At 40.7% G+C, this 21,886-nt stretch overlaps 1 protein-coding gene across 9 annotated transcripts in view; it reads right to left on the bottom strand.

Annotated features, from left to right (window-relative positions):
* Positions 1–21,886, bottom strand: part of DAPK1 (death associated protein kinase 1) — a 123,541-nt gene that overhangs the window by 50,163 nt on the left and 51,492 nt on the right. For 8 of the 9 annotated variants that reach the window (XR_012159054.1, XM_073344991.1, XM_073344992.1 and 5 more), the window contains 7 exons: positions 18,940–19,161; positions 4,936–5,074; positions 3,275–3,404; positions 2,925–2,973; positions 2,801–2,827; positions 2,149–2,301; positions 1,954–1,999 (listed from right to left, as the gene is read on the bottom strand). Coding sequence is in view for 8 of the 9 variants with exons in the window: in XM_073344991.1 (XP_073201092.1) it covers positions 1,954–1,999; positions 2,149–2,301; positions 2,801–2,827; positions 2,925–2,973; positions 3,275–3,404; positions 4,936–5,074; positions 18,940–19,161 (766 nt within the window). In the remaining variant the exon portion in view is untranslated. The remainder of the gene's footprint in view (positions 1–1,953; positions 2,000–2,148; positions 2,302–2,800; positions 2,828–2,924; positions 2,974–3,274; positions 3,405–4,935; positions 5,075–18,939; positions 19,162–21,886) is intronic. The other variant, XM_073344996.1, reaches the window with a different exon arrangement.

Raw genomic sequence — 21,886 nt, forward strand, 5'->3', positions numbered from 1 at the left:
CAAGGACTCCCTACTCCCAGGTGAGTGCACTAACACCTGAACTATAGTGTATTCTGGGTTGTCTGTCTCACAATCTCTCCTGGTGAAGCTGTTTCACATTAAATAAACAATTAAGTGTTTCTTTGGGGCAGGGGGAGAGAATGACTCTGTAGTCTGGTAGTTAGGGCCCTCAGCTGGGAGACACCCATATTCCAGTTCCTGGTCCAATGAATACGTAATAATTTATACAAAGTGGAATATCTTTTAATAGGAGATACTGAGAGACACCCTCCCCCCAACAGTTAATACTTTAGTGATTAGGGCACTCACCTGGGATGGGTGAGACCTGAGCTCAAGTCCCTGCACCAGAGTGGGGATTCAAACCCGCATCTTCCACATCCTAGGTATAAAGGAGGCAACACCACCACCTTGCTTTTGTGAATGTCCTTTTGTGAATCTAGCCCTTTACTGCCAACATTCCTTTGCTTTATTAAATAAAAGGGGTCAAATGCCCAAAATGGAAACAAAATGTTTAGTTTCAGGTTGAACAAAACATTTTGTTCAATCCCAAACTATTTTGTTTTGAAACTGCCAGGGACCGGAAAAAAAATGGTTATTAGCACAGCTCTAACTCTAGAGCAAAAAAATCAGTACTAAACCAACTATTGAAGGGTAGTTATACTGTGAAGAGACTTTGTAAGAACATCTCAGAGAAGTTCCATGATTCTGGTTCAATGATTTGCAGATGAAATGCATATAGTTAACAAGCAGAGATTTTTTTCCCCTCCCCTGTCAGCCTTGCAAACTCAACCAAGTACCTTGAGAACCAAGCTGCTTCTTGTACATCATCATGACCCACCATAAAAGTTCTGCAAGCCAGAATATGTTCTTAGTGACATTTCCATCACTCCACTGCTTTTACTGGCTTTGCATAGGTATAAACTGACTGGAACTTAATGCATTATTATTGATTGTGCATAAAAAGGAACAGAATCCAGCTGACTTCCAGTTAGGAGTGCTGGCTCTGCAGGGCTAATAGCAGTATGCACTTATTTTGTCCCTCTTCATTTAATTCACAAAGGGAAGTAGACAGGACGGAATTTATGCAGGGAACAGATCTAGTGAACAAAGTGCAATTTTTACTCAAACTTCAGAGCACAACTGCATTTTAATAAGATCTAACAGATTATTATACAGCAGTGTGCTGGATGAGGCTCCCAGGAGTTCCTTGTTGAAATTATGTCACCAGTGAATGTTGGGATGATTGATGAAGTTAGGTCCTCTCTGGATACTGCTAAATCAAGTCTTCCAGAGATGACAAGTGGCAGGGGAAGGAACAATTTTATTTTAATTTTTCAAAACCACACTCTTAGAAATGGGCCAGATTGCACCAAGTGGCCTGTATGATCAAAAAAGGCCAGATGCCCTATTCTCCCCCTTGTAACCTAGATCTCTCTCTCTCCTGTGGAAAAGATGACACTATATCTTAGAAAACCCTACTCAAGCCAAGTATTAATTGGGAAAGAAGTGGATCAGTCCCAGCAGTTCTCTTCTCAGACCAATTAGGGAGTGAGGAAGAGACATGGCTCTCCTTAGCTCAGTCATCATTTAGCCACACTTAAATAGAGATTTGAAAAGGTTAGGAAGAGGGAGAAACTGGATTTGATTCAGAAAATGTATCTTTGTTGGTACACTCTTTCCTGAACATTTGTCTCTCCCTGACCAAACAAAACTACCATCTGAATAATGGGCTACAGTACTTGCCCATAACTACCATGTACTGAACATAACTTAATTAAGTCTATAGCCAATACGCAGCATCCTTCCATTTAGCTTTGCAAACAGCAATATTTATTAAGTGGGAACACCACTTTATGCTTTCCAGTTTTCATGAAGTAGTTGAATAAGCATAGGTATGCATACCAGAGAATGATAAACAAAAGAGAATATAAAGTGATTTCCTTATACACTAACCTTGATCCAGGGATGCTGCAAGCTATCCAGAATTGTCATTCTTTTCCTTTAAATGGGAGAAAAAAAATACTCCTATTACTTTGTTGACTCTAGCAGATCATATTTAACTAATGAGCACAGATACAGAATACAAATTGAACCAGGATATGTAATTCAGGATACCACAGCAGAAACACAGGAACAGAAGTAACTCACTTTGGATCCTTAACTAGAAGTCTTCTTATAAAATCTTTAGCTAGGGCACTGGTATTACTGAAGAATTCTTCCTCAAAGTCATAATTCACAGCAGATACGTTTGCTAATGTTTCTTGTTTTGTTTCTCCAAGAAATGGTGATGCACCACTTAGGCTGTTAAAAGTAAGATTGGACACAGTATATATTATATGCTACATGCCATTTCATCCCTGCAAGATCTGACAAGGAAGTGCAAAAAAAAAAAAAAAAGAAAAAAAAGAGGCTTTCTGCTTTTAGAGTTCAGACGTATCTTAAAGATGATAATCTTACAAAGACAAAAGCTGTGATTTAACTTCAGAGAAATTAAAATTAATGTCACTTTGGAACACTGCCTAATCATCTAAACAAGGCTTCCATCCCACTGTCTCAGCATTGACTCTTAGCTATTCTTTTAACAATTATGCTATAGCTTTTTTTATTATTCAACTTCAATTAGGTAAAAATCATGTAGAATCAATGCAGTTTAGTTAAGTGGCCATATGCTATGTATATGTCTTATTGACATCAAAAATACACCAAACAATTGAAAGCCAAGAGGACAGAATCAGAACATAATGTTAGAACAAAAAAATTAAATGTTCCCAAAGAATGATTTATGGATTTTGATACTTACAGAATGTAAGTTATTACACCGATGCTCCTGGGGAGAGAGAGAGAGAGAGAGAGGGAAAGAGTCAGAACAATAATATAATATATAATAATGACAACTACCATCTCAGAATGGTTCATTAACTTACCACATATCTGCCTCAAGACCAAGGGGTTCGTAGTTTACTATTTCAGGAGCTAAGAGAGAATGAATAGTATGTGAAGTACATAAGCAAACAAAGATGCAAACAGCAGTTTTATTTAATTCTGACACCTTAAAAACACTGATTTATAACCTGCAATGTCATTATAACAGAAAATCTTTTACAATGATACAACCAAGTTACTGCTAAGAAATATGGTGTACTTTACAAAATCTCAAAATGTCATTTACTGCACACAAATTCTGTAAATCATAGCTAAGTTGAGACATGCCATATGCACGATTTCATAGGCTTAAGGAAAAGAAAACAATATATAAGGCATAATCTGTACTCACCAACAAACTCTGGTGTTCCAAAGATATTTTTAAACTCATTTCCAAAGTCAATTTTGTGTGATAAGCCAAAGTCAATAATCTTGATGCGGGGCTTTGGTACATTTCTATCCAGCAGCATTATGTTTTCAGGCTTTCAAAACAAAAACCAACAAACAAAAAAGATTTCATAATATGCACAGGCTACAAGGCTACTAATGTGCTCGTTAGTTAAATATGTGTTTCAGTCTCTTGGCCTTGTCTTAAAAATATACGTGTTCCCTAGAGAAGCCACATTAGTTAAAACATGCTAATCCAAGTTAAAATCCTAAAGTGAAACCCTGGCTCCATTAAAGTCAATGGCAAAATGCTCATTGATTTCTGTGGTGACAGGATTTTACCTTTAGTGTAGACACTGCAGTTGTAGGTTAAACAAGTGTTAGCTGGCTGAGGTAAACCCTTGGCTCTCCTCTACCTGGGACAGCTAACATGTTAAAACTACAACTTCCTCTGATATACTAGTATTTTAACATGTGTTAGCTAGCACATGTTAAAAATTCACCTTTGTTTCCATAGTGTAGACATGGCCATTATCTTCAGGAGGACTTCAGCACCTCTTTAAATACCTTCCTTGAATTGAGATGCCTTCCTGATTTGGGGCCTATATACCTCCACAATCCAAAATCAAGAAGAAATATCAAAATGCTCAACACTTGAAAATATTGATGACTACGAAAAGAAAAAGCTAGTAAAATGATATTAAAAAGAATTCAACATATTAATGGAGTTCACATATGCAAAAATACATAGTCATTTCTCACATAATATTGCTTTTCTCTTTTCACTGACAGATTGATCTGAAACAGTCTTTTCACTTTTTGGAAATTGCTACTTGCTTCACAACCATCCCTGACAGTAAATAATTTTGTTGTCTTGTTTCAGTTTAAGGAAATGCAGATCTTCTGAGTGAGCATTAGATGCATGGAATGCAAACAGACAGAAGAATTTTCCAGTTCAGAATGTTGCATCAAAATTAGAGTAGGGTAAAAATTTTTGTCGGAAACTTTTTTTGGGGGGGAGGGGGCAAAAATACAAATTTGACATAAAAATTTTTGCAAATGTGTGTTGGTTTTGCCAAATTGTTCATGTAGAAAAAACACAATTTTTGGGAAAAAAAAGTCAAAGCATTTCGTGTCAACGTTTTTTTATTTGAAATGACCTATTTTGAAATTTCCTTAAATTTTATTTTAAAATAGTAAAAAATTGCTTGAAATTTAAATGAGATGTTTTCTTTGACCTCAAATTATTTGTTCTTCTGATTTTTCAAAATTGCCAGTGAACTGAAAAATTGATTATTTACACAGCTCTAATCAAGGCCACATCCACACTACATACAATTCCTAACCTGACATAGGTTTCAAGATCATTCTTGAAAACCGTTTCCAGGATATTGTTTTGTTGGTAAGTCCCAGTCTGTGTAAATGCGGGAAAAGCATTTTTTGATTTTTAAATTAAAGACGGTTGGAAACCATTACTTTTCAGCTGAGTTCTCTCCCTTATCTACATAGGCTGGCAACCACATTTTCAAGATGTGATCTGTATTACAACTGGAGATTTTTTTTGGTAGCGTAATTGGGACTTTAAGGGGGTTGCTTACAGTACCCCAAATTATCTGTCCAACATACCTTGAGATCAAAATGGGCAATTTGCAGAGAGTGGAGATAGTAAACACCATTAAGGATTTGTTTGAGAAATTCTGTGGCCTCCTCCTCAGTCAGAGATTCCTTTTCAGCTAAAAAATCAAAGAGCTCTCCACCTGCAACGCTGAGAGAAGAGGTGCGGGGGTTATTGGCAAGAACATTTTAACTTATTGATTTTTGTAGTTTAACTGTTCTCACAGCCATCTTATAAAGCATCCAGCAGCTCTTAATGACATTCATATCAAAACAGAACACGACAATTTACATAATTTAATACCTACAAAATCAGTAAGACTTTTTTCCCCTCCTCTTGAGAATACAGTGGAGAGATTTTAACAAGAATTTGTGCTGGCTTATGTAGCTTAAATTAGAATACTCCATACATGTGTACCCATCTTCACAGAAGTCAAAATTCAATGTTAAGTTAAGGAAATATATCTGAACACATGTAACTGCTGGAATAGATAGAAAACTAAACTATGTTTTAACATACACTAGCAGCAAAATGCTATGGACAATAATAGATGGTTTTTAGGATTAGAAGGAATCAAGATCAGGGTTTATTCAATCTGCAGTTAGCAGCAGCCCCAACATGCTTTATTTGTGCTCAGAGCATTCCAAAACACATTCCAATCCTTGATTTAATCTAGTGCCTTAATCATTCATACTAAAACTGAACTCAAAACGTGCCAAGTACTTTCTACAGAGGAAGACAGAGTTCCTGTCCTCAAGGGCATACCATCTGAAGTGAGAGTTTTAGGTATGTCAACAGAAAGACGACAAAGGTCAGAAAGGATGTGTAGGAAACCGCAGCAAGATTTGGACACAGCTTGGATATGAGAGAAGAGGGAAAGTAAGGAGTTGAAGATAATCCTCTTGTCATTTGAGGTAGGAGCCTGATCAACATGGATTGATGGTGATGTGCTCAGTGACTGAGAAGGGGGAGGCAAGATAAGGTCTTGAATTCTGTTTTTTTTTTTAACCTATTAATGTATCTGAACACCATATTAAAAAAGTCTCCAAATTTCTCTCAGTTGGGGGATTCAAACTGAGACCATTGGTTGATTTGGTCACCTCTTGAATCTTAAAAATCATGTCATTAGAAATATACTGGAACCCTCAAAAGTTCTTTTATTTTTCACTTCTTTGCATAGTGATTTTCAACAGTCTGAAATTCAAAATTACAGCTTAAGGACAATATTTGAGATGCACAGAAGCATTGGTATTAATTCTGTCCACTAGCGTGATCTTAAAATTTGATCAAGATTTGAAGTTTTGATAATTAAAAATAGGATTCATATACAACAATAGCTTTATAATCAGTGTAAGTTTTTGAAAATACATTTGACTTGCTCTACGAGGTCTCTAAGGTGCCACAAGTACTCCTTTTCTTTCTACTAGGTCTATTTTTATGAGACAACTTTCAGCATTGTAATGGAAATTTCATATAAAGTGTATCTTAATGAGTTCTTACTGCTTGGATCAAGATGGGTGGAAAACAAGTCTTTTTTTAAGTGACATTTTCTTCCCAATAATAATGATGATAATAAAGAATAAAGGAAACTATAATAATTAAATAAAAAATTAAAGACTATAAGGGAAGGTGATCAGGTTTAACTCCCTTTGTTAGTACAGTAGTATAAAAATGAAATACCTACAAATTAAACACGGCTCATTATTTTGCCCGTCAGTTGAGAAGACCTTACAAGCATGCGTGCACACAGATACACGAACACACACTCACTCTCTGTCAGCTATTTATTGAATATTTCAGAGATTCCCCTAAGATATGGTCCATAATCTACAGCCCACAGCTCTTTCTGGTGGTCCAGGGAAAGGTGGCTGATCACATGCTGCTGGCTTTCCTCCTCATCTAGCGTTACTGATTTGTACTAAGAGATCGCTAAAAATATATAAGCTAATTTCCTAATAATATTTGTCAATGTGAGTGTTTCTTGTAGTTGCCACAGGGATAAGAGAGTAATGAGGAATGGAAAGGGAGACATTCACGAGACAATCTCTCTTACAGGCTAGATCAGGGGTTCTCAAACTTCATTGCACCGCGATCCCCTTCTGACAACAAAAATTACTACATGACCCCAGGAGGAGGGGCCAAAGCCTGAGCTGCACCACGCTGAGCTGGGGGGGCCAAAGCTGAGGCCTAAAGGCTTCAGCCCCAGGCAGGGGGCTGGTAACCTGAACCCCACCACCCAGTACTGAAGCCTCAGGCTTCAGCTTTGACCACAGGTGGTAGGGTTTGGGCCTCAGCAAGTCTAAGCCAGCCCTGGTGACCTCATTAAAACAGGGTCCCAACCCACAGTTTGAGAACCGCTAGGCTAGACCATATCTTTAGAGAGAGTGTTTAAGGACCCCTGGGCTATTTTCACATACCTTCCTTGAGTAATAGGCACCGGTGGGTGCTCTGGAGCTCAAGCATCCATGGAAAAAAAACCAGGAGGTGCTCAGCACCCACCAGCCACAGTGGTTCCTCTCCAGGGCTTACGGCCCAATCAGCTGTTTGGCGGAGGGCTGCTGGGAGGCACTTGGCGGAGGGGGCGGAGAGAAGGGAGTCATGGGCGGATAGGCCTTGGGGAGGGAGCAGGGGTGGGAGAGGCGGGAAGGAGCCTTCCAGTATGGGCAGACAGACATGCACTTTGAGCTAGCAAGCTAAATCAGTGGCACGTCTGCAATAGCACGGGCTTGGGCCTAGCCACCTGAGTACAATCCCGTTCCAAGCCCCTGGGTATAGAGTCAGGTGGCTAGCCTGGGCCACTGCAGCCACACTGCTATTTTTAGCGTGCTAGCTTAAGCACAGCTAGCATGTGTCTGTCTACTCACGCTAAGAAGTGCCCTCCCAGCTGTAGTGGAGATGTACCCATAGGCTTCTATCATAAACACGAGGGAAATATTTAGGAACACACTAACAACTTCCACCAATGTTTGCTTGCATTGGAGTGCCACTTGGTCTCCTCTACAGTCTCATCTTTAAAAGGTGAAACTAAACAGCGTCAATTCCCATGGCAATTCTTCAGCACGCGGCCCCAACCCAGTAAAGCACTTATGTACGTGCTTAACTTCAAGCACGTGAGTAGTCACAATGAAGTCAGGAGGCGGAGGGCAACACAGCACACCATCACCTAAAACTGACCTCCCCACTTCCTCTTTCAGATTCCTTACAAATCAAGCTGGTTAGTTTTAGCTTCATTACGATGCCCTAGCATGCACCATGTTGAGCTGAAGCCAGTTGACGTGATTTAGGAGAACTGAAAGGTAAATAAAAAGGGTTTGCTTTGACGTTGCAATGTGATTAATGTCCCTATTAGCCTCACTAACCTGGACCGTTCAGCACATTTTACTCAAGCAGATGGAATTTTAAGATTTTATTTTTAGTTCACCTGTAAGTAAGAAGAATTGCTGTAAGTATCCACAGAGGTTCATGAAGCTAGAGCTCAGCAGCGTGACAGTAACCAGTGACTGGATAAAAATTGCTTCCTGAAGGTAGTACAGATAATTTATCAGGCACTGTATTTTGGTCTTTTTATACAGACTCTCAGAGTTCTGTATACAGTATTTACATAATGCCTGCAATATATTCTCTGCTCATTTTCTCTTTTTTCCTAGCTGCTGATTGAAGTTACTGGATAAATTCAGAGTTGCTCATTTGTACGCTAACAACTCCGATTAGCAGAATGTGTGTGACTGCTATCCACAGACTCTACACAATGACAATTCAGATTAACAGGGTAACTAAATTAAATTCAAGTCACATCTAATTTCCATTACTGTTAAAATAAACTTCAAAATCTTCTCACCTTTATAGTCACCCTAACACAATGACTTTCCTTGAAGCACTATACTTTTCTTCATTCCTACATAAAACCTTTTAGTTTACACATAATACAAGAATATGCAGAGCATATTATGAAAGCAGAACACATTAGGTGCAGTTATATATTTCTATGAATTCCTGTAATGCAGTGTTTTGTATTATATTATATCCAAGCACCAAACCATTTTTATATTAACCCTGCATTCTAGAATGTTTTGTGCAACCATTTTCACATGTTCATAGCAAAGTCAACATCTACTTCTTCCTTTGGGTTTTCCCACAATTTGTGTGAATAAAATTAGTTAACAATAACTGGGCTATTACAAAAGATATTTCTATAAACATTTATTGGTACAAGCATTGCCTGACCTTCCAACAGAATATTAAAAGTGAATTGTACAGATGTGTTTACATCAGGCAGGTTCTCCCTGTGGGAAAGGAATTGTATTGCATCTCTGGAGAACAAATAACTATGGATAATGTTTTTACAAGTTATCAGGCCTCCTTAACTATGATATGGGACTAATCACCAGCTCCCACAGGATATCATTATGGATCCTAAACATGGAGCTTGGAACCAATTAACTTTCAAAACTAGTGGCATCAACTCCTAATGTCTAAGCCATGTGCCATGCTGCTCATACTCCAAAATGAATTACATAATTAAAAGGTTTCAGAGTAGCAGCCGTGTTAGTCTGTATTTGCAAAAAGAAAAGGAGTACTTGTGGCACCTTAGAGACAAACAAATTTATTAGAGCATAAGCTTTCATGAGCTACAGCTCACTTCACTGGATATCCGATGAAGTGAGCTGTAGCTCACGAAAGCTTATGCTCTAATAAATGTGCTCGTCTCTAAGGTGCCACAAGTACTCCTTTTCTTATAATTAAAAGGATCATCTGAGGATTTATGGTATGATGAAAAATAAACGTATTTGAAGAAACTTTAATTTTAAGCCCAATAGGTTTAAAAACAATCAAAGCTGCTTAGAATTGGAAATGGGGAGTGAATCAGGAAAGTTAGAAAAAATTCTTAAGCTGTTTGGGGCATTTTTTCAGGAGACTCAATTTCATAATTTTTCTGGAATCGTACCAATCTGGGGATACGCCAGTGTTAGAAAAAGAGTTCTGACCCAACAGATTTCCTTAGCTTGTTCCGTCGGCCTGTCTGATAGCAAAAATGTTTCTTCTAGGCTGTCCACAGTTGGAGAAGTCTCAGGTAACTCCTTGTTTCATTTTAGAATGGAAATCTTCATCCCAACACTATGACAAAATATCTCGACCTCTGCTTTATTGTACCTTCTAGATTCCTACACTGACTATTTCAGAGCAACCTTCTTGCGCTGTGCTGTTGTCAAGACAAAAAGCCCCTTCCTTTGATGAAAAAGAGATTAATGATGGACAGAAAGTAAAAAGGTTACAGTTTAAACAACATTTTGAAGAAACATGGGAATTCATTGTTTTTGTTAAGTAACACAGCAATTCCATTATAAAGTAGAACTGGTCCCTATTCTTGTGTTCAGCTTCCAAAAGCGATTAAGCGAGCTTGACTATTTGTGTCCTACAAATATTTATTTACACACATACACACACTCCAACTAATAAGGTTGTTACTTAACAGCAACTACTTACACCACCAAACAGCCCAGGTCCCAAAAAACACACCTAAACTGCACATTGGTGTTACCAATGGCTGTCGTCACACTCCCTCGTACCAGGTGTGCGAACGTAAATGCTGGTCAAAAACTCCAGATGCTTCCATAACCTACAAACATTAACTCATAATAGGTATGCAAGAGTTCTAAGGGGAGAGTTCATCACTACCATTTTCATTCTTTCAAAATTAGATACAAAGCCACTCAAGAGCACTCTCTGCCTTAATAAAAACCTCATGGTGAAACAATTAAAGGCAGCCGACAGTTACAGCCACCATGACTTTTTTTTTAAGCTTCATCTAAGGCCAAGACAAGACCAGTACCATGAAGTTTCAGAGAGTCTGAAGAACTGGATGAGCTAGGTGAACTTCAGGCTGCTGGCTGTAAGCTAATTCCTTACCTCTCATGATTAGTAAGATGAAACAGGAATATAACGGGTCCACTACTAGTTGAGACTGCTAACTCAAGTAAGCAGTTACTGAAATCATCAGCATTCCTGAACATTGCATTTTTGATCCTCCACTTTTTAGGATAAGTAACTGAAATAATGGTAAGAAGGTGACAACTTTCTCTCTGTTCAAGAGGAAGAGTTTTATATGAAATCAGAAGTGCACGTATATGTAAAAAAGTAGCTGTCGCTAAAATGTCTGAAGTCATCTTATTCCCCACCATAAGAAATTATTTCTCTCTCTCATCTTTAAAATAAATGTTCATACTTCAGATTTTTCGTTTCATCCTATTCAAGTTTGAAATTTGCTATAAAAACATCTTGGGGCTAACTTAATATTTTTTACTTGGAAACCACCTAAGAGATGTTCTCCCCAACATCAGAGGGCAAAACATTTCTGCAGAAAAAGAGGTAGGAATGCATTATTTTATCCCTAACATTGCAGTGAAAGAGTCCTTGCCCCCAAAGAGCTTCCAATCTGAATGGAGAAATCAGATAGTGTGGGAAGGAAAACAGAGGCACCGACAAACAAAGTGATGGATCCAAGGTCAGTGGAGAGGTGTCCAGGTAGCAGTAGCAGCAGAATGTGCTTGTGACAGAGCAGAACCATTCTTCTGCTGTGTTTTCTGCATTTTGCAGAGCCTGGAGCTATCCTATCCTCTTAACATCCAGAGTTGCTGGAAGTAGCCAAGTTCTACTAAGGAACAACAGAAACTAGCAAGTGAGGTGCAGCGGCTGGGGAGGAAGAGAACTGGACACAAAACTGTGAGCAGAAACTGGCTTAGCTACCAGAGTGACAGGGAAAGAACGGCAGGCAGTTAACATTAGATTAGAAGAGGAGGAGGATAGTTTCAGTTCATGAGTCAAACACAGGTATTTCTTGTAAGATTAATGGATGACGGGCCAGAGACCAGAAATTGTAATACTCTTGAGAAAACGTTTGCAGTCAATCATGAAAACTGATCCAAAAGGTTAAAAAAATTGAACAGGATGACAGAATGAAATGAAATATCGCAGATTGGAAGATCCTCGAAGAGATTTCCGATGTTGGTGAACATAGGTGCTGGAACTGCAGCACCCCTGGGCTTGAAGTGGTTTCCATTATATACATGATTTACAGTTTGGTTCAATGGCTCTCAGCACCCACACTATAAAAATTGTTCCAGCACCCCTATTAGTGAATAAGAACTAAATCTGGTACTGAAAAACATTTGCTTCAGAAGGTTTCTGCAATACTATCTTGGAATTTTTATCCAGGTCAGCTTCATGATATGAAAATCAAGAATAGTCTATCCAAGGCTGACAGAAATGTATGTTCAAAACAAGGTTTTGGGAGGACAATGCCCATATATTTCTCTCGAGAAAATATAGCACTATCATGAATATATAGATTTTATTTAATCTTTAGCTAACATACAACTGTAATGAGAGGATGGAATGCTGGAATTAGCCCCTCTGTAGTCTATTGGACATGGTAAAGAAATAGCTGATGAACAGTGCACAAGAATTATTTTAAAAGGGTACATCCTATTTCTAAAGGAGTTTGCATGCAATATTGCAATCCATTTGGTGAACCAAGAGGTGAAAATCAAAGTTAACAGGCATCAGAAAGGCCTCCTTGAGAATGCATGTTAACAGTTATTGACAGCAACTAAAAAGATGTCTGTACTGACATGCCTCCAGTGGATACTCACGTTACATAAAGAATACAAATCAGAAATACTGATTTGCTGAAGTGCAGTGACGAGGCAATATTTGCTGACTAATTTGAATTAGTGTTTCAGCTACTAAGAGATTGCAGCTAAACAAAAAACTCTGCAGAAGTTATGGGCAGTGTTTTGTGGCTTCTTTTTTGATTAAGGAGTTATCTGTGTGAAAAGTAAAAACAGAAGATCACTTTAAAAAATGTTGGCATTAGACATAACTTTACGGTGTCAATACAGACATTAAATAGTTTTTGTAAGATTACACCGGATATACAGTATTCTGGCTCATCCCACAGCAATAGCTGAATATTGGTGTAAAATGAAAAGAATCATAGAATATCAGGGTTGGAAGGGACCTCAGGAGGTCATCTAGTCCAAACCCCTGCCCAAAGCAGGACAATCCCCAACTGTCATCCCAGGCCTGACCTTTGTCAAGCCTGACCTTAAAAACCTCTAAAGAAGGAGATTCCACCACCTCCCTAGGTAACGCATTCCAGTGCTTCACTACCCTCCTAGTGAAAAAGTTTTTTCGAATATCCAACCTAAACCTCCCCCACTTCAACTTTAGACCATTACTCCTTGTTCTGTCATCTGCTACCCCTGAGAACAGTCTAGATCCATCCTCTTTGGAACCCCCTTTCAGGTAGTTGAAAGCAGCTTTCAAATCCCCCCCTCAGTCTTCTCTTCCGCAGACTAAACAATCCCAGTTCCCTCAGCCTCTCCTCATAAGTCATGTACACGTTCCAGTCCTCTAATCATTTTTGTTGCCCTCTGCTGGACGCTTTCCAATTTTTTCACATCCTTCTTGTAGTGTGGGGCCCAAAATTGGACACAGTACTCCAGATGAGGCCTCACCAATGTCAAATAGAGGGGAATGATCACGTCCCTCGATCTGCTGGCAATGCCCCTACTTATACAACCCAAAATGCCAACTGGCCTTCTTGGCAACAAGGGCACACTGTTGACTCAATGATTTCTGGAAGGTGAATTTATATGCAGAGAGAAAACATAGTCAAACTGCCTAATAATGGGTAAAAGCTACCTCAGGATGGATAGACACAGGACAGAAGGCAAGTTTCAGTTTTGTTACTGGACTAGTTGTTTAAGCATAAACAATGTTAAAGGAGTATGTCCCTAAGAATAGGAATATCAAAACATTAAAGATGCACTTACATACAAGAGTACACTCCCGTTTATCCAAATCTTTCAGACAACCGGGTGTTCAGATAAACAGTCACGTTATTAATATAGGGCTACATGTGGGACTATAAACTGCCTCTACTCACAGTCAGAGCGCTTTTAGAGTTGGCACTAAACTGATCCGCACCTCCAGCGCTCCCTTTAGCTGCTTCCGTTATACTGCACTGACTTAACCTTTGTCTTCTGTGACTTAGTCCTCTGCCCAGGACACTTCTCCAGTCTTGTCCCTTTCCAGGGTACCAAGTATCCAATGAAATACCAACTTTGCCGTCAGTTCTACCGCAGGACTTCTCCCACAAGAGCTTATCTCCTTCTCCAGAACTTCCCTCACAAAAGCCTGTCTTGCTCCCTGTCATTTTCTCTTTGCAGGAGAGTACTGCCTTCTCTGCAGTCTCTACCCACAATGGAGTTCCCTCAGGAGCTTTACAAACCCAGGGTGTCTAATGGCTCATCATCTACCTCTCCCCTTTCTGGCCAGGAATGAAGCAGTCAATCACCCCACAGGTAGAGCGTCTCTCTAATTGGGTTCCCCCCCTTCTTCTGCAGGTGATGGGGGTTCATCCCATCACAGGTACACAATATGGATTTTGATAACTAGGATTTTCGACTAACTGGAATTATGCTGTATTTAAAAGTCTTTCCAGCATGACATTAAAAAATTCCATCTATTTACATTATAAATTGTTTTTCACAATATCTTCGTGTTATGGCTAATTACTAAAGCTTGCTCTCACAGCAATTGCTATATTCAATTATTAAAGGGATTACTATCACTTTATCTTCTCTGTTTTATTCCTGTAATTACACAATTATATGTACTTTGTGATATTAAAATGAATTCAATGTCAGACAGCTTTCTGAACCAGCAAGGCCAAATAGTAATTTCTAAGGAGGGAAGTGAAAAAACTTTCAATTGAAACAATAAGGGGCTTTCTATGTAAGCAAAATATAATTAACTAAGTTGAGGGCTGGCTAGTTCCCTGAGTCCAACACTATCAGTCTTATAACATTCTTCTGCGTGGTCAATAGTTTTTTTCCTAAGAAGTAAGAGCGCTCCCAGCAAGCCCACCACCCCCATTATCTCCTCCTCCTCCTGTGAGGTTTTGCTCACAGGCTTGCAATGCAAGTACTGATCTGACCTCACCCTGCTTAGACGACAAGGCTGAATGAGATCAAAATATGGAAGAAGGTAATTTTAAGGATAATGAAGGTTATATTACATATATATTATATAGATAGAAAAATTATCTTTTTAGATCTGATGTTAAATTTTTATGTAATTACATGAGTTTTCTGAAACATTACTTAAGTGTATTAATATAAAAAATTAAACTATAAACAAAAGCAATAGTGAATTTTGAGCCCTTATACAGTCTGTTATAATCCTATTAATAAAATAAGGACTTGTAATGGCTAGCTACTACATACAAAAAACAAATGACTCCACACTGAAAATATCCTAGGAATTGAGAGAAGCAAAACAAACTAGATTTTGCATACACACTTGCAAGCCTTCGGTCTTGCACTAGCAGGTTGGACATTTAAACTCCGAGTGTAAACAAATGAGTCTGTCAAACTATTTATGTTGAGTAGAGCTTAGCAATTACTCAGGGGAGGAATCAAAGTTGTCATAAATTCCAAAGAGTATAAAGTATAATGATATGGAAGTGAGTGGCCTTAGTTAATGCTAAAGTCCTTTTGTTAAACATGTTGCTCAGACATGTGAGAAGAGGACTTTAGCATCAATTAACACTGCTCAATGGAATACTGGACACATTTATACTCCAGTATGACTTTTATCCTTGGCACCACGTAGCACTATTTCCATGCACAAAGCACTAGTTCCCAACCTTTCAGGGCTCAGGACTCATTTGTACATATTGATGGCCTGTCATGGCCCAATAAATGGGCTAGGGAGAGGGTTGAGAGCACCTAGAGAGGAGAAGACCCTGGAGGGGAGGTAACAGAGTCCATCCTGCACTTAGCCTGTAGTGGTGGCTCCTGTTCCACGGGGCTGACTTGGTGACCTGGTGTACAGGGTTGCAGTGCTGCTCAGTTTTGGCCCAGGCCCCCTGATGAGAGATTGGGGGCCAAATTTATGAGAATGGTGTTGCACCATGATGCATGAGGTTGCAGAATCACTCATTCAAATTTGGCCTGGCTGGCTCTCCACTATCATGGACGGGTGGCTGGGCCAAATCTGAGCAGCGCTGTGAGCCCATGCACCAGGCAGGTCCCAATGCCCACAGCGGGGAGCCAAGCCCAGCCAGCCCCATGGGACCAGAGCTGCAGGAGACGCCCTTTGAAACATCCTTGGGATTGAATTTTGTGTCACAACTCAGATGTTAAAATAGCTAGAGGACGTGATAAATGACATCCCTGGAAATAACAAGTCAGAAAAAATAAGTCACCGTACATTCACTCTGCATTGATGCAGCATTTAAGGGGTCTGGAAGAAGGGACGGATTGGTAGGTCTTCCAATGCTAATTATAAATCTTCAAGAAGTTTTATCATGCAAAATATTTGTAGAAACGAAGAGCTTACATTTTTTCACTCTTCTCCTCCTTAATTATTATCAATGCAGTGTAGACAGGGAGCACAAATTAAAGCAGCTAAGATGATAAATACCAGACAGATAAGTAGAGGCATGGTAAACAATCATATGTAGGACAGCTGTAGAAACGTTTCAACAAGTTTACTAGGATTTATAGTATGTATAAAATCACAAGAAATATCCGTGGGAATTCTCCTCTTCTCTAACTTTGCTTCCTTCCTAAATCCCTATTGTTAATTTGTGTGTTGGTTAATAGGGGGGAAAAAAAGCATTGTATACACCAGGGGTCTCAAACACATGGTGCGTAGGCCGCATGCGGCCTGCAGGGTTATTTTCTGTGGCCCACCAGCTCCCCACGGCCCCCCCAGCATTTACCAAGAGCGGCTCCGGCCCAGCGCACACCGGGGGGCAGGGCAGGCTCCCTGCCTGCCTGCCCTGACCCCGCCGTTCCGGGAAGCGGTCGGGACCTGGGGAGCGGGGGAACAGGGGTCTGTGTGTTGCCCTGGCCACTCCTCCAGGTACCTCCCGCAAAGCTCCCATTGGCCGGGAACAGGGAACTGCAGCCATTGGGAGCTTCGGGAGAGGTACTGGCCAATGGGAGCTTCGGGGGAGGTACCTGGAGGAGCGGCCAGGGCAACACACAGACCCCTGTGCCCCCACCCCCAGGTCCCGGCAGCTTCCCAGAGCAGCACAGGGGCAGGGCAGGAAGGGGGGAGCCTGCCCTGCCCCCGGTGCGCACCGGGCTGGACCCGCCCCCTGAACCCCTCCTGCAGCCAAACCCCCTGCCCTGAGCCCCCTGCTGCACCCCACACCCCTCCTGCACCCTGACCCCCTGACGCACCCCTCCTGCGCCCCAACCCCCTGCCCTGAGCCCCCTGACGCACCCCGCACCTCTCCTGAACCCCCTGGGGGCAGGGAGGGGTGGGAAGAGGCAGGGCCTCACAGAAGGGGTGGAGTGGGGGCGGGGCCAGGGCAGTGGGGTGGTCAGTGGTGCGGCCTTCGGGCCAATGTACTAGTCCTCATGTGGCCCTCGTGGTCATTTGAGTTTGAGATCCCTGGTATACATACAGTGTCCTAAAGTATAAAACTATAAAAGAAGGGAAGGGGACAGTTTTAAGTGTACAAACTAGTAAACAGAGAAACACAATCAGCACAAAAGGAAAAGAAAAAACCAACATAGTGACAAAACAGAACCCCGGCCAAGATTCTGGTGCCAGTTTCCAATTGTGAGTGGTTGCTAGAGTTTTCACGACTATTTCTCCTGGGATAACCTAAATTTCAGCCTTTACGCCTTTGAAACGTAAGTGGAGCATTGGTGTACAGGCCTGCAATTAAACCTGTTTGTCATACTGATCAACGTTAAATAATGCCATAGCCTTGTTTTTAATAATACTCAGCATGAAACTGAATTTTGGCTAGAACCCCCCCATTCTCTAATGCTTCAGTAAAGCAAGAAGTGCTCAAAACACACACACAAATAAATACTAGTGCTATGCTGTGCTTCATGGGTGTGACCTAGAGCTTCACTTGTCCCAGTTCTGGCTTCTTGTTCTGAGTAAATGGTGATTCTGGTAAACTGAGTCTGACCAATACTGCAGCACCACAGGCCATCAAAAGTGTACAAAGAATGTGCTTGCCGCTGCCGAAAAGCACTTTTGGGGCCTTCCCTTAAAAGTGGTCTCTGTGTTTATCCTCTTAAAACCTGCGAGGGAATTTTAAGAACGGAAAGGAACTATCCAAAACCATTTCTTACAAATGTATTTTGCCCCTATCCCATCCATTAATACTAGCCTTGCATGTATTAATATGAATTAGTAAGAAGCATATGAAAGACAAATGCAGGAATATAAAAGCTCAGATTAAGTTTCAACATTGCAGAATGGCAACATACATTGGGTAAATCCTGTTTAGTTATACAGATGTAACAATGTGTCCAGTAGTGTTACTCTGAATTTACACCAATATAACGCAGAAAAAAATTGGCCCACTATAATAATTATGAATCAAATCACCATCTAATTTGGTTCTTAAAATCTATGTATCTAACTGGAGATATGTAGCTGAATGTTACCTTTGGATATCACCATAATCATAGTGACTAAAGTAGCAAGTAGAAAGACCTACACTGGATCTATTGAACTGTGATTCTACCTCTGGATTTTGGGCAAGCTATTTCACCAAAAATGAACTACTATGAGTTGCAAGTCTAACCTGGAATAAAGAGCTCTGGAGGGTGAGAAAACCTGGATTTGTGCTGGAAATGGCCCACCTGATGATCACTTTAGATAAGCTATTACCAGCAGGACAGTGGGGTGGGAGTAGGTATTGTTTCATATTCTCTGTGTATATATAAAGCCTGCTGCAGTTTCCACGATATGCATCTGAGGAAGTGAGCTGTAGCTCACGAAAGCTTATGCTCTAATAAATTGGTTAGTCTCTAAGGTGCCACAAGTACTCCTTTTCTTTTTTCAAAACACCAAGACTCGCCTGCATTTATACAGGAAGTTCATTAAGTCGTTACCACTCTGAAGGAAAGCCCCTACTTCCCAAACACAAAGACAATCTCCACCATGCCCCAAGCCCCTCAAGAGCTACTTACAGTTCCAGAATAAGAATAACATCTGTTTTGTTTTCATAAACATCATGCAGTGTGATCACATTGGGGTGCTGAATCTCTTTCAGTATGTTAACTTCTCGCTCAATGTCTTCTCTACTCACTCCCCGTCGGCTGGATTTTGTTCTCCGTTTCTTGATGAATTTTGCAGCATACTGTAGACCAGTACTCTTCTCACGACATTTTTTCACTACAGCAAACTGCCCACTAAAAGAAGCAGGAAGAGAAGGGGGGAAAATCTGATTCTAGGAACTGTAAAATTAGGGACAGTTTATGTTTACTACTGCTGGAGGAAACTATTGTTGCTTTGAACTAACAAGTCAGTAAAAATGCATCATTGCTTTTTTGCACAATCCAGCACAACACATAAACAAAGCTACAGGTGGTAAGGAAGGAGGTGTTAAAATGTTTCTTACATACAGACTCAGACTAAGGTCAGAAGGGACCATCATGATCATCCAGTCCAGTGGTCACCAACTGGTAGATCACGATCAACTGGTCGATCCTGGAATCTCTGACAGTCTATCGTAATCTCTGGCTGCTAAAAGTCCGGCGGCACAGCAGGGATAAGGCAGGCGCCCTGCCTGCCCCAGCCCCACGCTTCTCCTGGAAGTGTCCAGAATGCCCCTGCAGCCTGCAATAAATCTACAGGTAATAGATTTATTGTCCACAGTGGCAAAAAAACTGGAACTGTGACAGATAACTGCATAATTCTGGGATAGTCACTGAAAAAAAAAATACTGCTTTCCAGGCTTCTCCGTTCTCTAAAATAACTTTGTTTCATTATTTACCCCCAGACAAATTACCTTTAATTTCTTTGAAGTGGAATTCAATACCATCAATACTCACTTATCTCTGCCCTGCATATTTTGTTTTAAATGGTTTCAGGTAGTTTGGCTTTATTTCTTTTTTGAACACAGAGAAATGTAAGCCTACTTCTTGATATTGTATCAACTAGCCCACTAGAAAAGTTTTCAAGAGGAAAAAAAAATAACTTGTTATTCAGGAAGACAAGACCATGACACCCTTAAAAATGAAAAAGACCACTGATTTAAAGGATGTCTGAATCAAATAAAGTTGTTGACCCACTGTCTTGTTGGGTTACAAGGCTTTCGTTGGACCTTAAAACACACAGTGATTCAAAGCAAAACATCTCAAGAACGTATTTGCTGCTTTAAATGAATAGCATTTGTAACATTGTGTGATTTTCTGATTATGTTTTTTTAAAACAGCAAACTATCTACACGAGAATTCTCTAGGACGACTGTTCATGTTATTATATTGAGAATTTACAGAATTAGGACAACAGAAATTAGAACCAGGAAAATCGTTTGAAGCCAGATAGTCCCTTCCTTTGGCCAAAGCAGGTTTGTTCTCTAAAGTATATTTTCTAGTAAACCTAAACTAAATCAAGGCATACTGTAGACAGCTGTATAAAGCATTTAAAACACTTGTGGCATTTTGCCTCAATTAAAATATATGTACTTTTCAAATTTAAACTAAGGAACCCATCTTTCGGACATAAAGATACCTGAAAAACAAACTTAAAATGTATATATTGCTTTTGCGTGAAAGTAAGGATCACGTCCGATAAAATCTTTAACAACTGAGTTGCTGAAGATTCCACAGCCATAACCGAGCAGGTTCCTGCAGAAAAAATTAACGTGTGATTCATAACAAAAGTATTTATTGACAAGTAGTTTAAAAAAATAAAATAGGTTTAGATAAGGATCTATATATTTGTCTACTTTATAATCTGCATCCAAGTCCCACGAAGTTTCATAATATTATGCAACATATTTATCCCCTTCTGAGAATACTGTACCATGGTGTATTAAAAAAAAAAAAAGATTTTAAAAAAGTGTCTGGCCTTAACTAGCCATTTTAAAATGCAGATGACAATGTAATCTTTAGAGTTTATTTTTTAAAAGGGAAACATTTGATAGTTCTGTAGTCTCAGTAGGCAATGGACCAGATCCTTAGCTCTGACTGAGGAGCATTCAGGACAGCTACAAGAACACAAGGACAAAGATTCCCTTTTTGCTTTCCGACATAGAGGCCACTCTGCACCAGCAGGCCCATTACCAATAAAAACTGGAGCAGCTTGAAGACTGCTTTAATCTGTGCTAGCTGACAATGAACCAAAGGGGCTGTGTCCTAGCCAGATCCTCTTTTCCAAGTCACTTTAACTACACAGGGAGGGGGTAGCTTAGAGCCAACATGGGGAGAGATTCTCTAGGGTCAGATTGTCTAGCTTTAGGATCCACTTTGCACTGATGAAGAAGTTATAAGTAAGGCTATGTTTTAGTCACAGGTCACGGGCAGTACACAAAAATTCACAGCCTGTGACCTGTCCATGACTTTTACTAAAAATACCCATGACTACAACTTGGGCCGGGGGCTGCGAGTGCTGGGCGTGGGGCAGTCCAGGGCTGCTGTGAGTTCTGAGGGAGGTGGACCAGGGGATCCTGCTGGTGGTGGGGGGGAGGAGGGGGAGCAGCATGGCCCAGGACCCCTGCTGGTGCTGGGGGGGAAGGTTGGCAGGGCTCGGTGGGCTGCTCCCACCACAAGTGCCAGCTCTGCTGCAGCTCCCACTGGCTGGGAACCACAGCCAATGGGAACTGAGGGGGCGGGGCCTGCAGGCACAAGCAGCATGCAGCACGGAGCTCCCTCCTGGCCCCTTTGCCACCTAGGAGCTGCAAGACTGTGGGAGCCGGGGAACCCCCCACCCCTAGGTAAGTGCCCCCCTCCCAAACACCCAAACTGCTCCTGCTGGCCAGCTCGGGCAGCCCTTGAGCCAGCACCAGCAGCTGCAGCAGTCATGGAATCCATGACTTCCGTGACCCCCAAGATAAATGCGCAGCCTTAGTGATAAGTGACCGGAGCGGGGCCCTGAATTGGCATGATAGTGCTCTGTATTCCCATACACAAG

Source organism: Lepidochelys kempii, chromosome 5 (genome assembly GCF_965140265.1).
Source record: "Lepidochelys kempii isolate rLepKem1 chromosome 5, rLepKem1.hap2, whole genome shotgun sequence".
NCBI classification, from domain to species: domain Eukaryota; kingdom Metazoa; phylum Chordata; order Testudines; family Cheloniidae; genus Lepidochelys; species Lepidochelys kempii.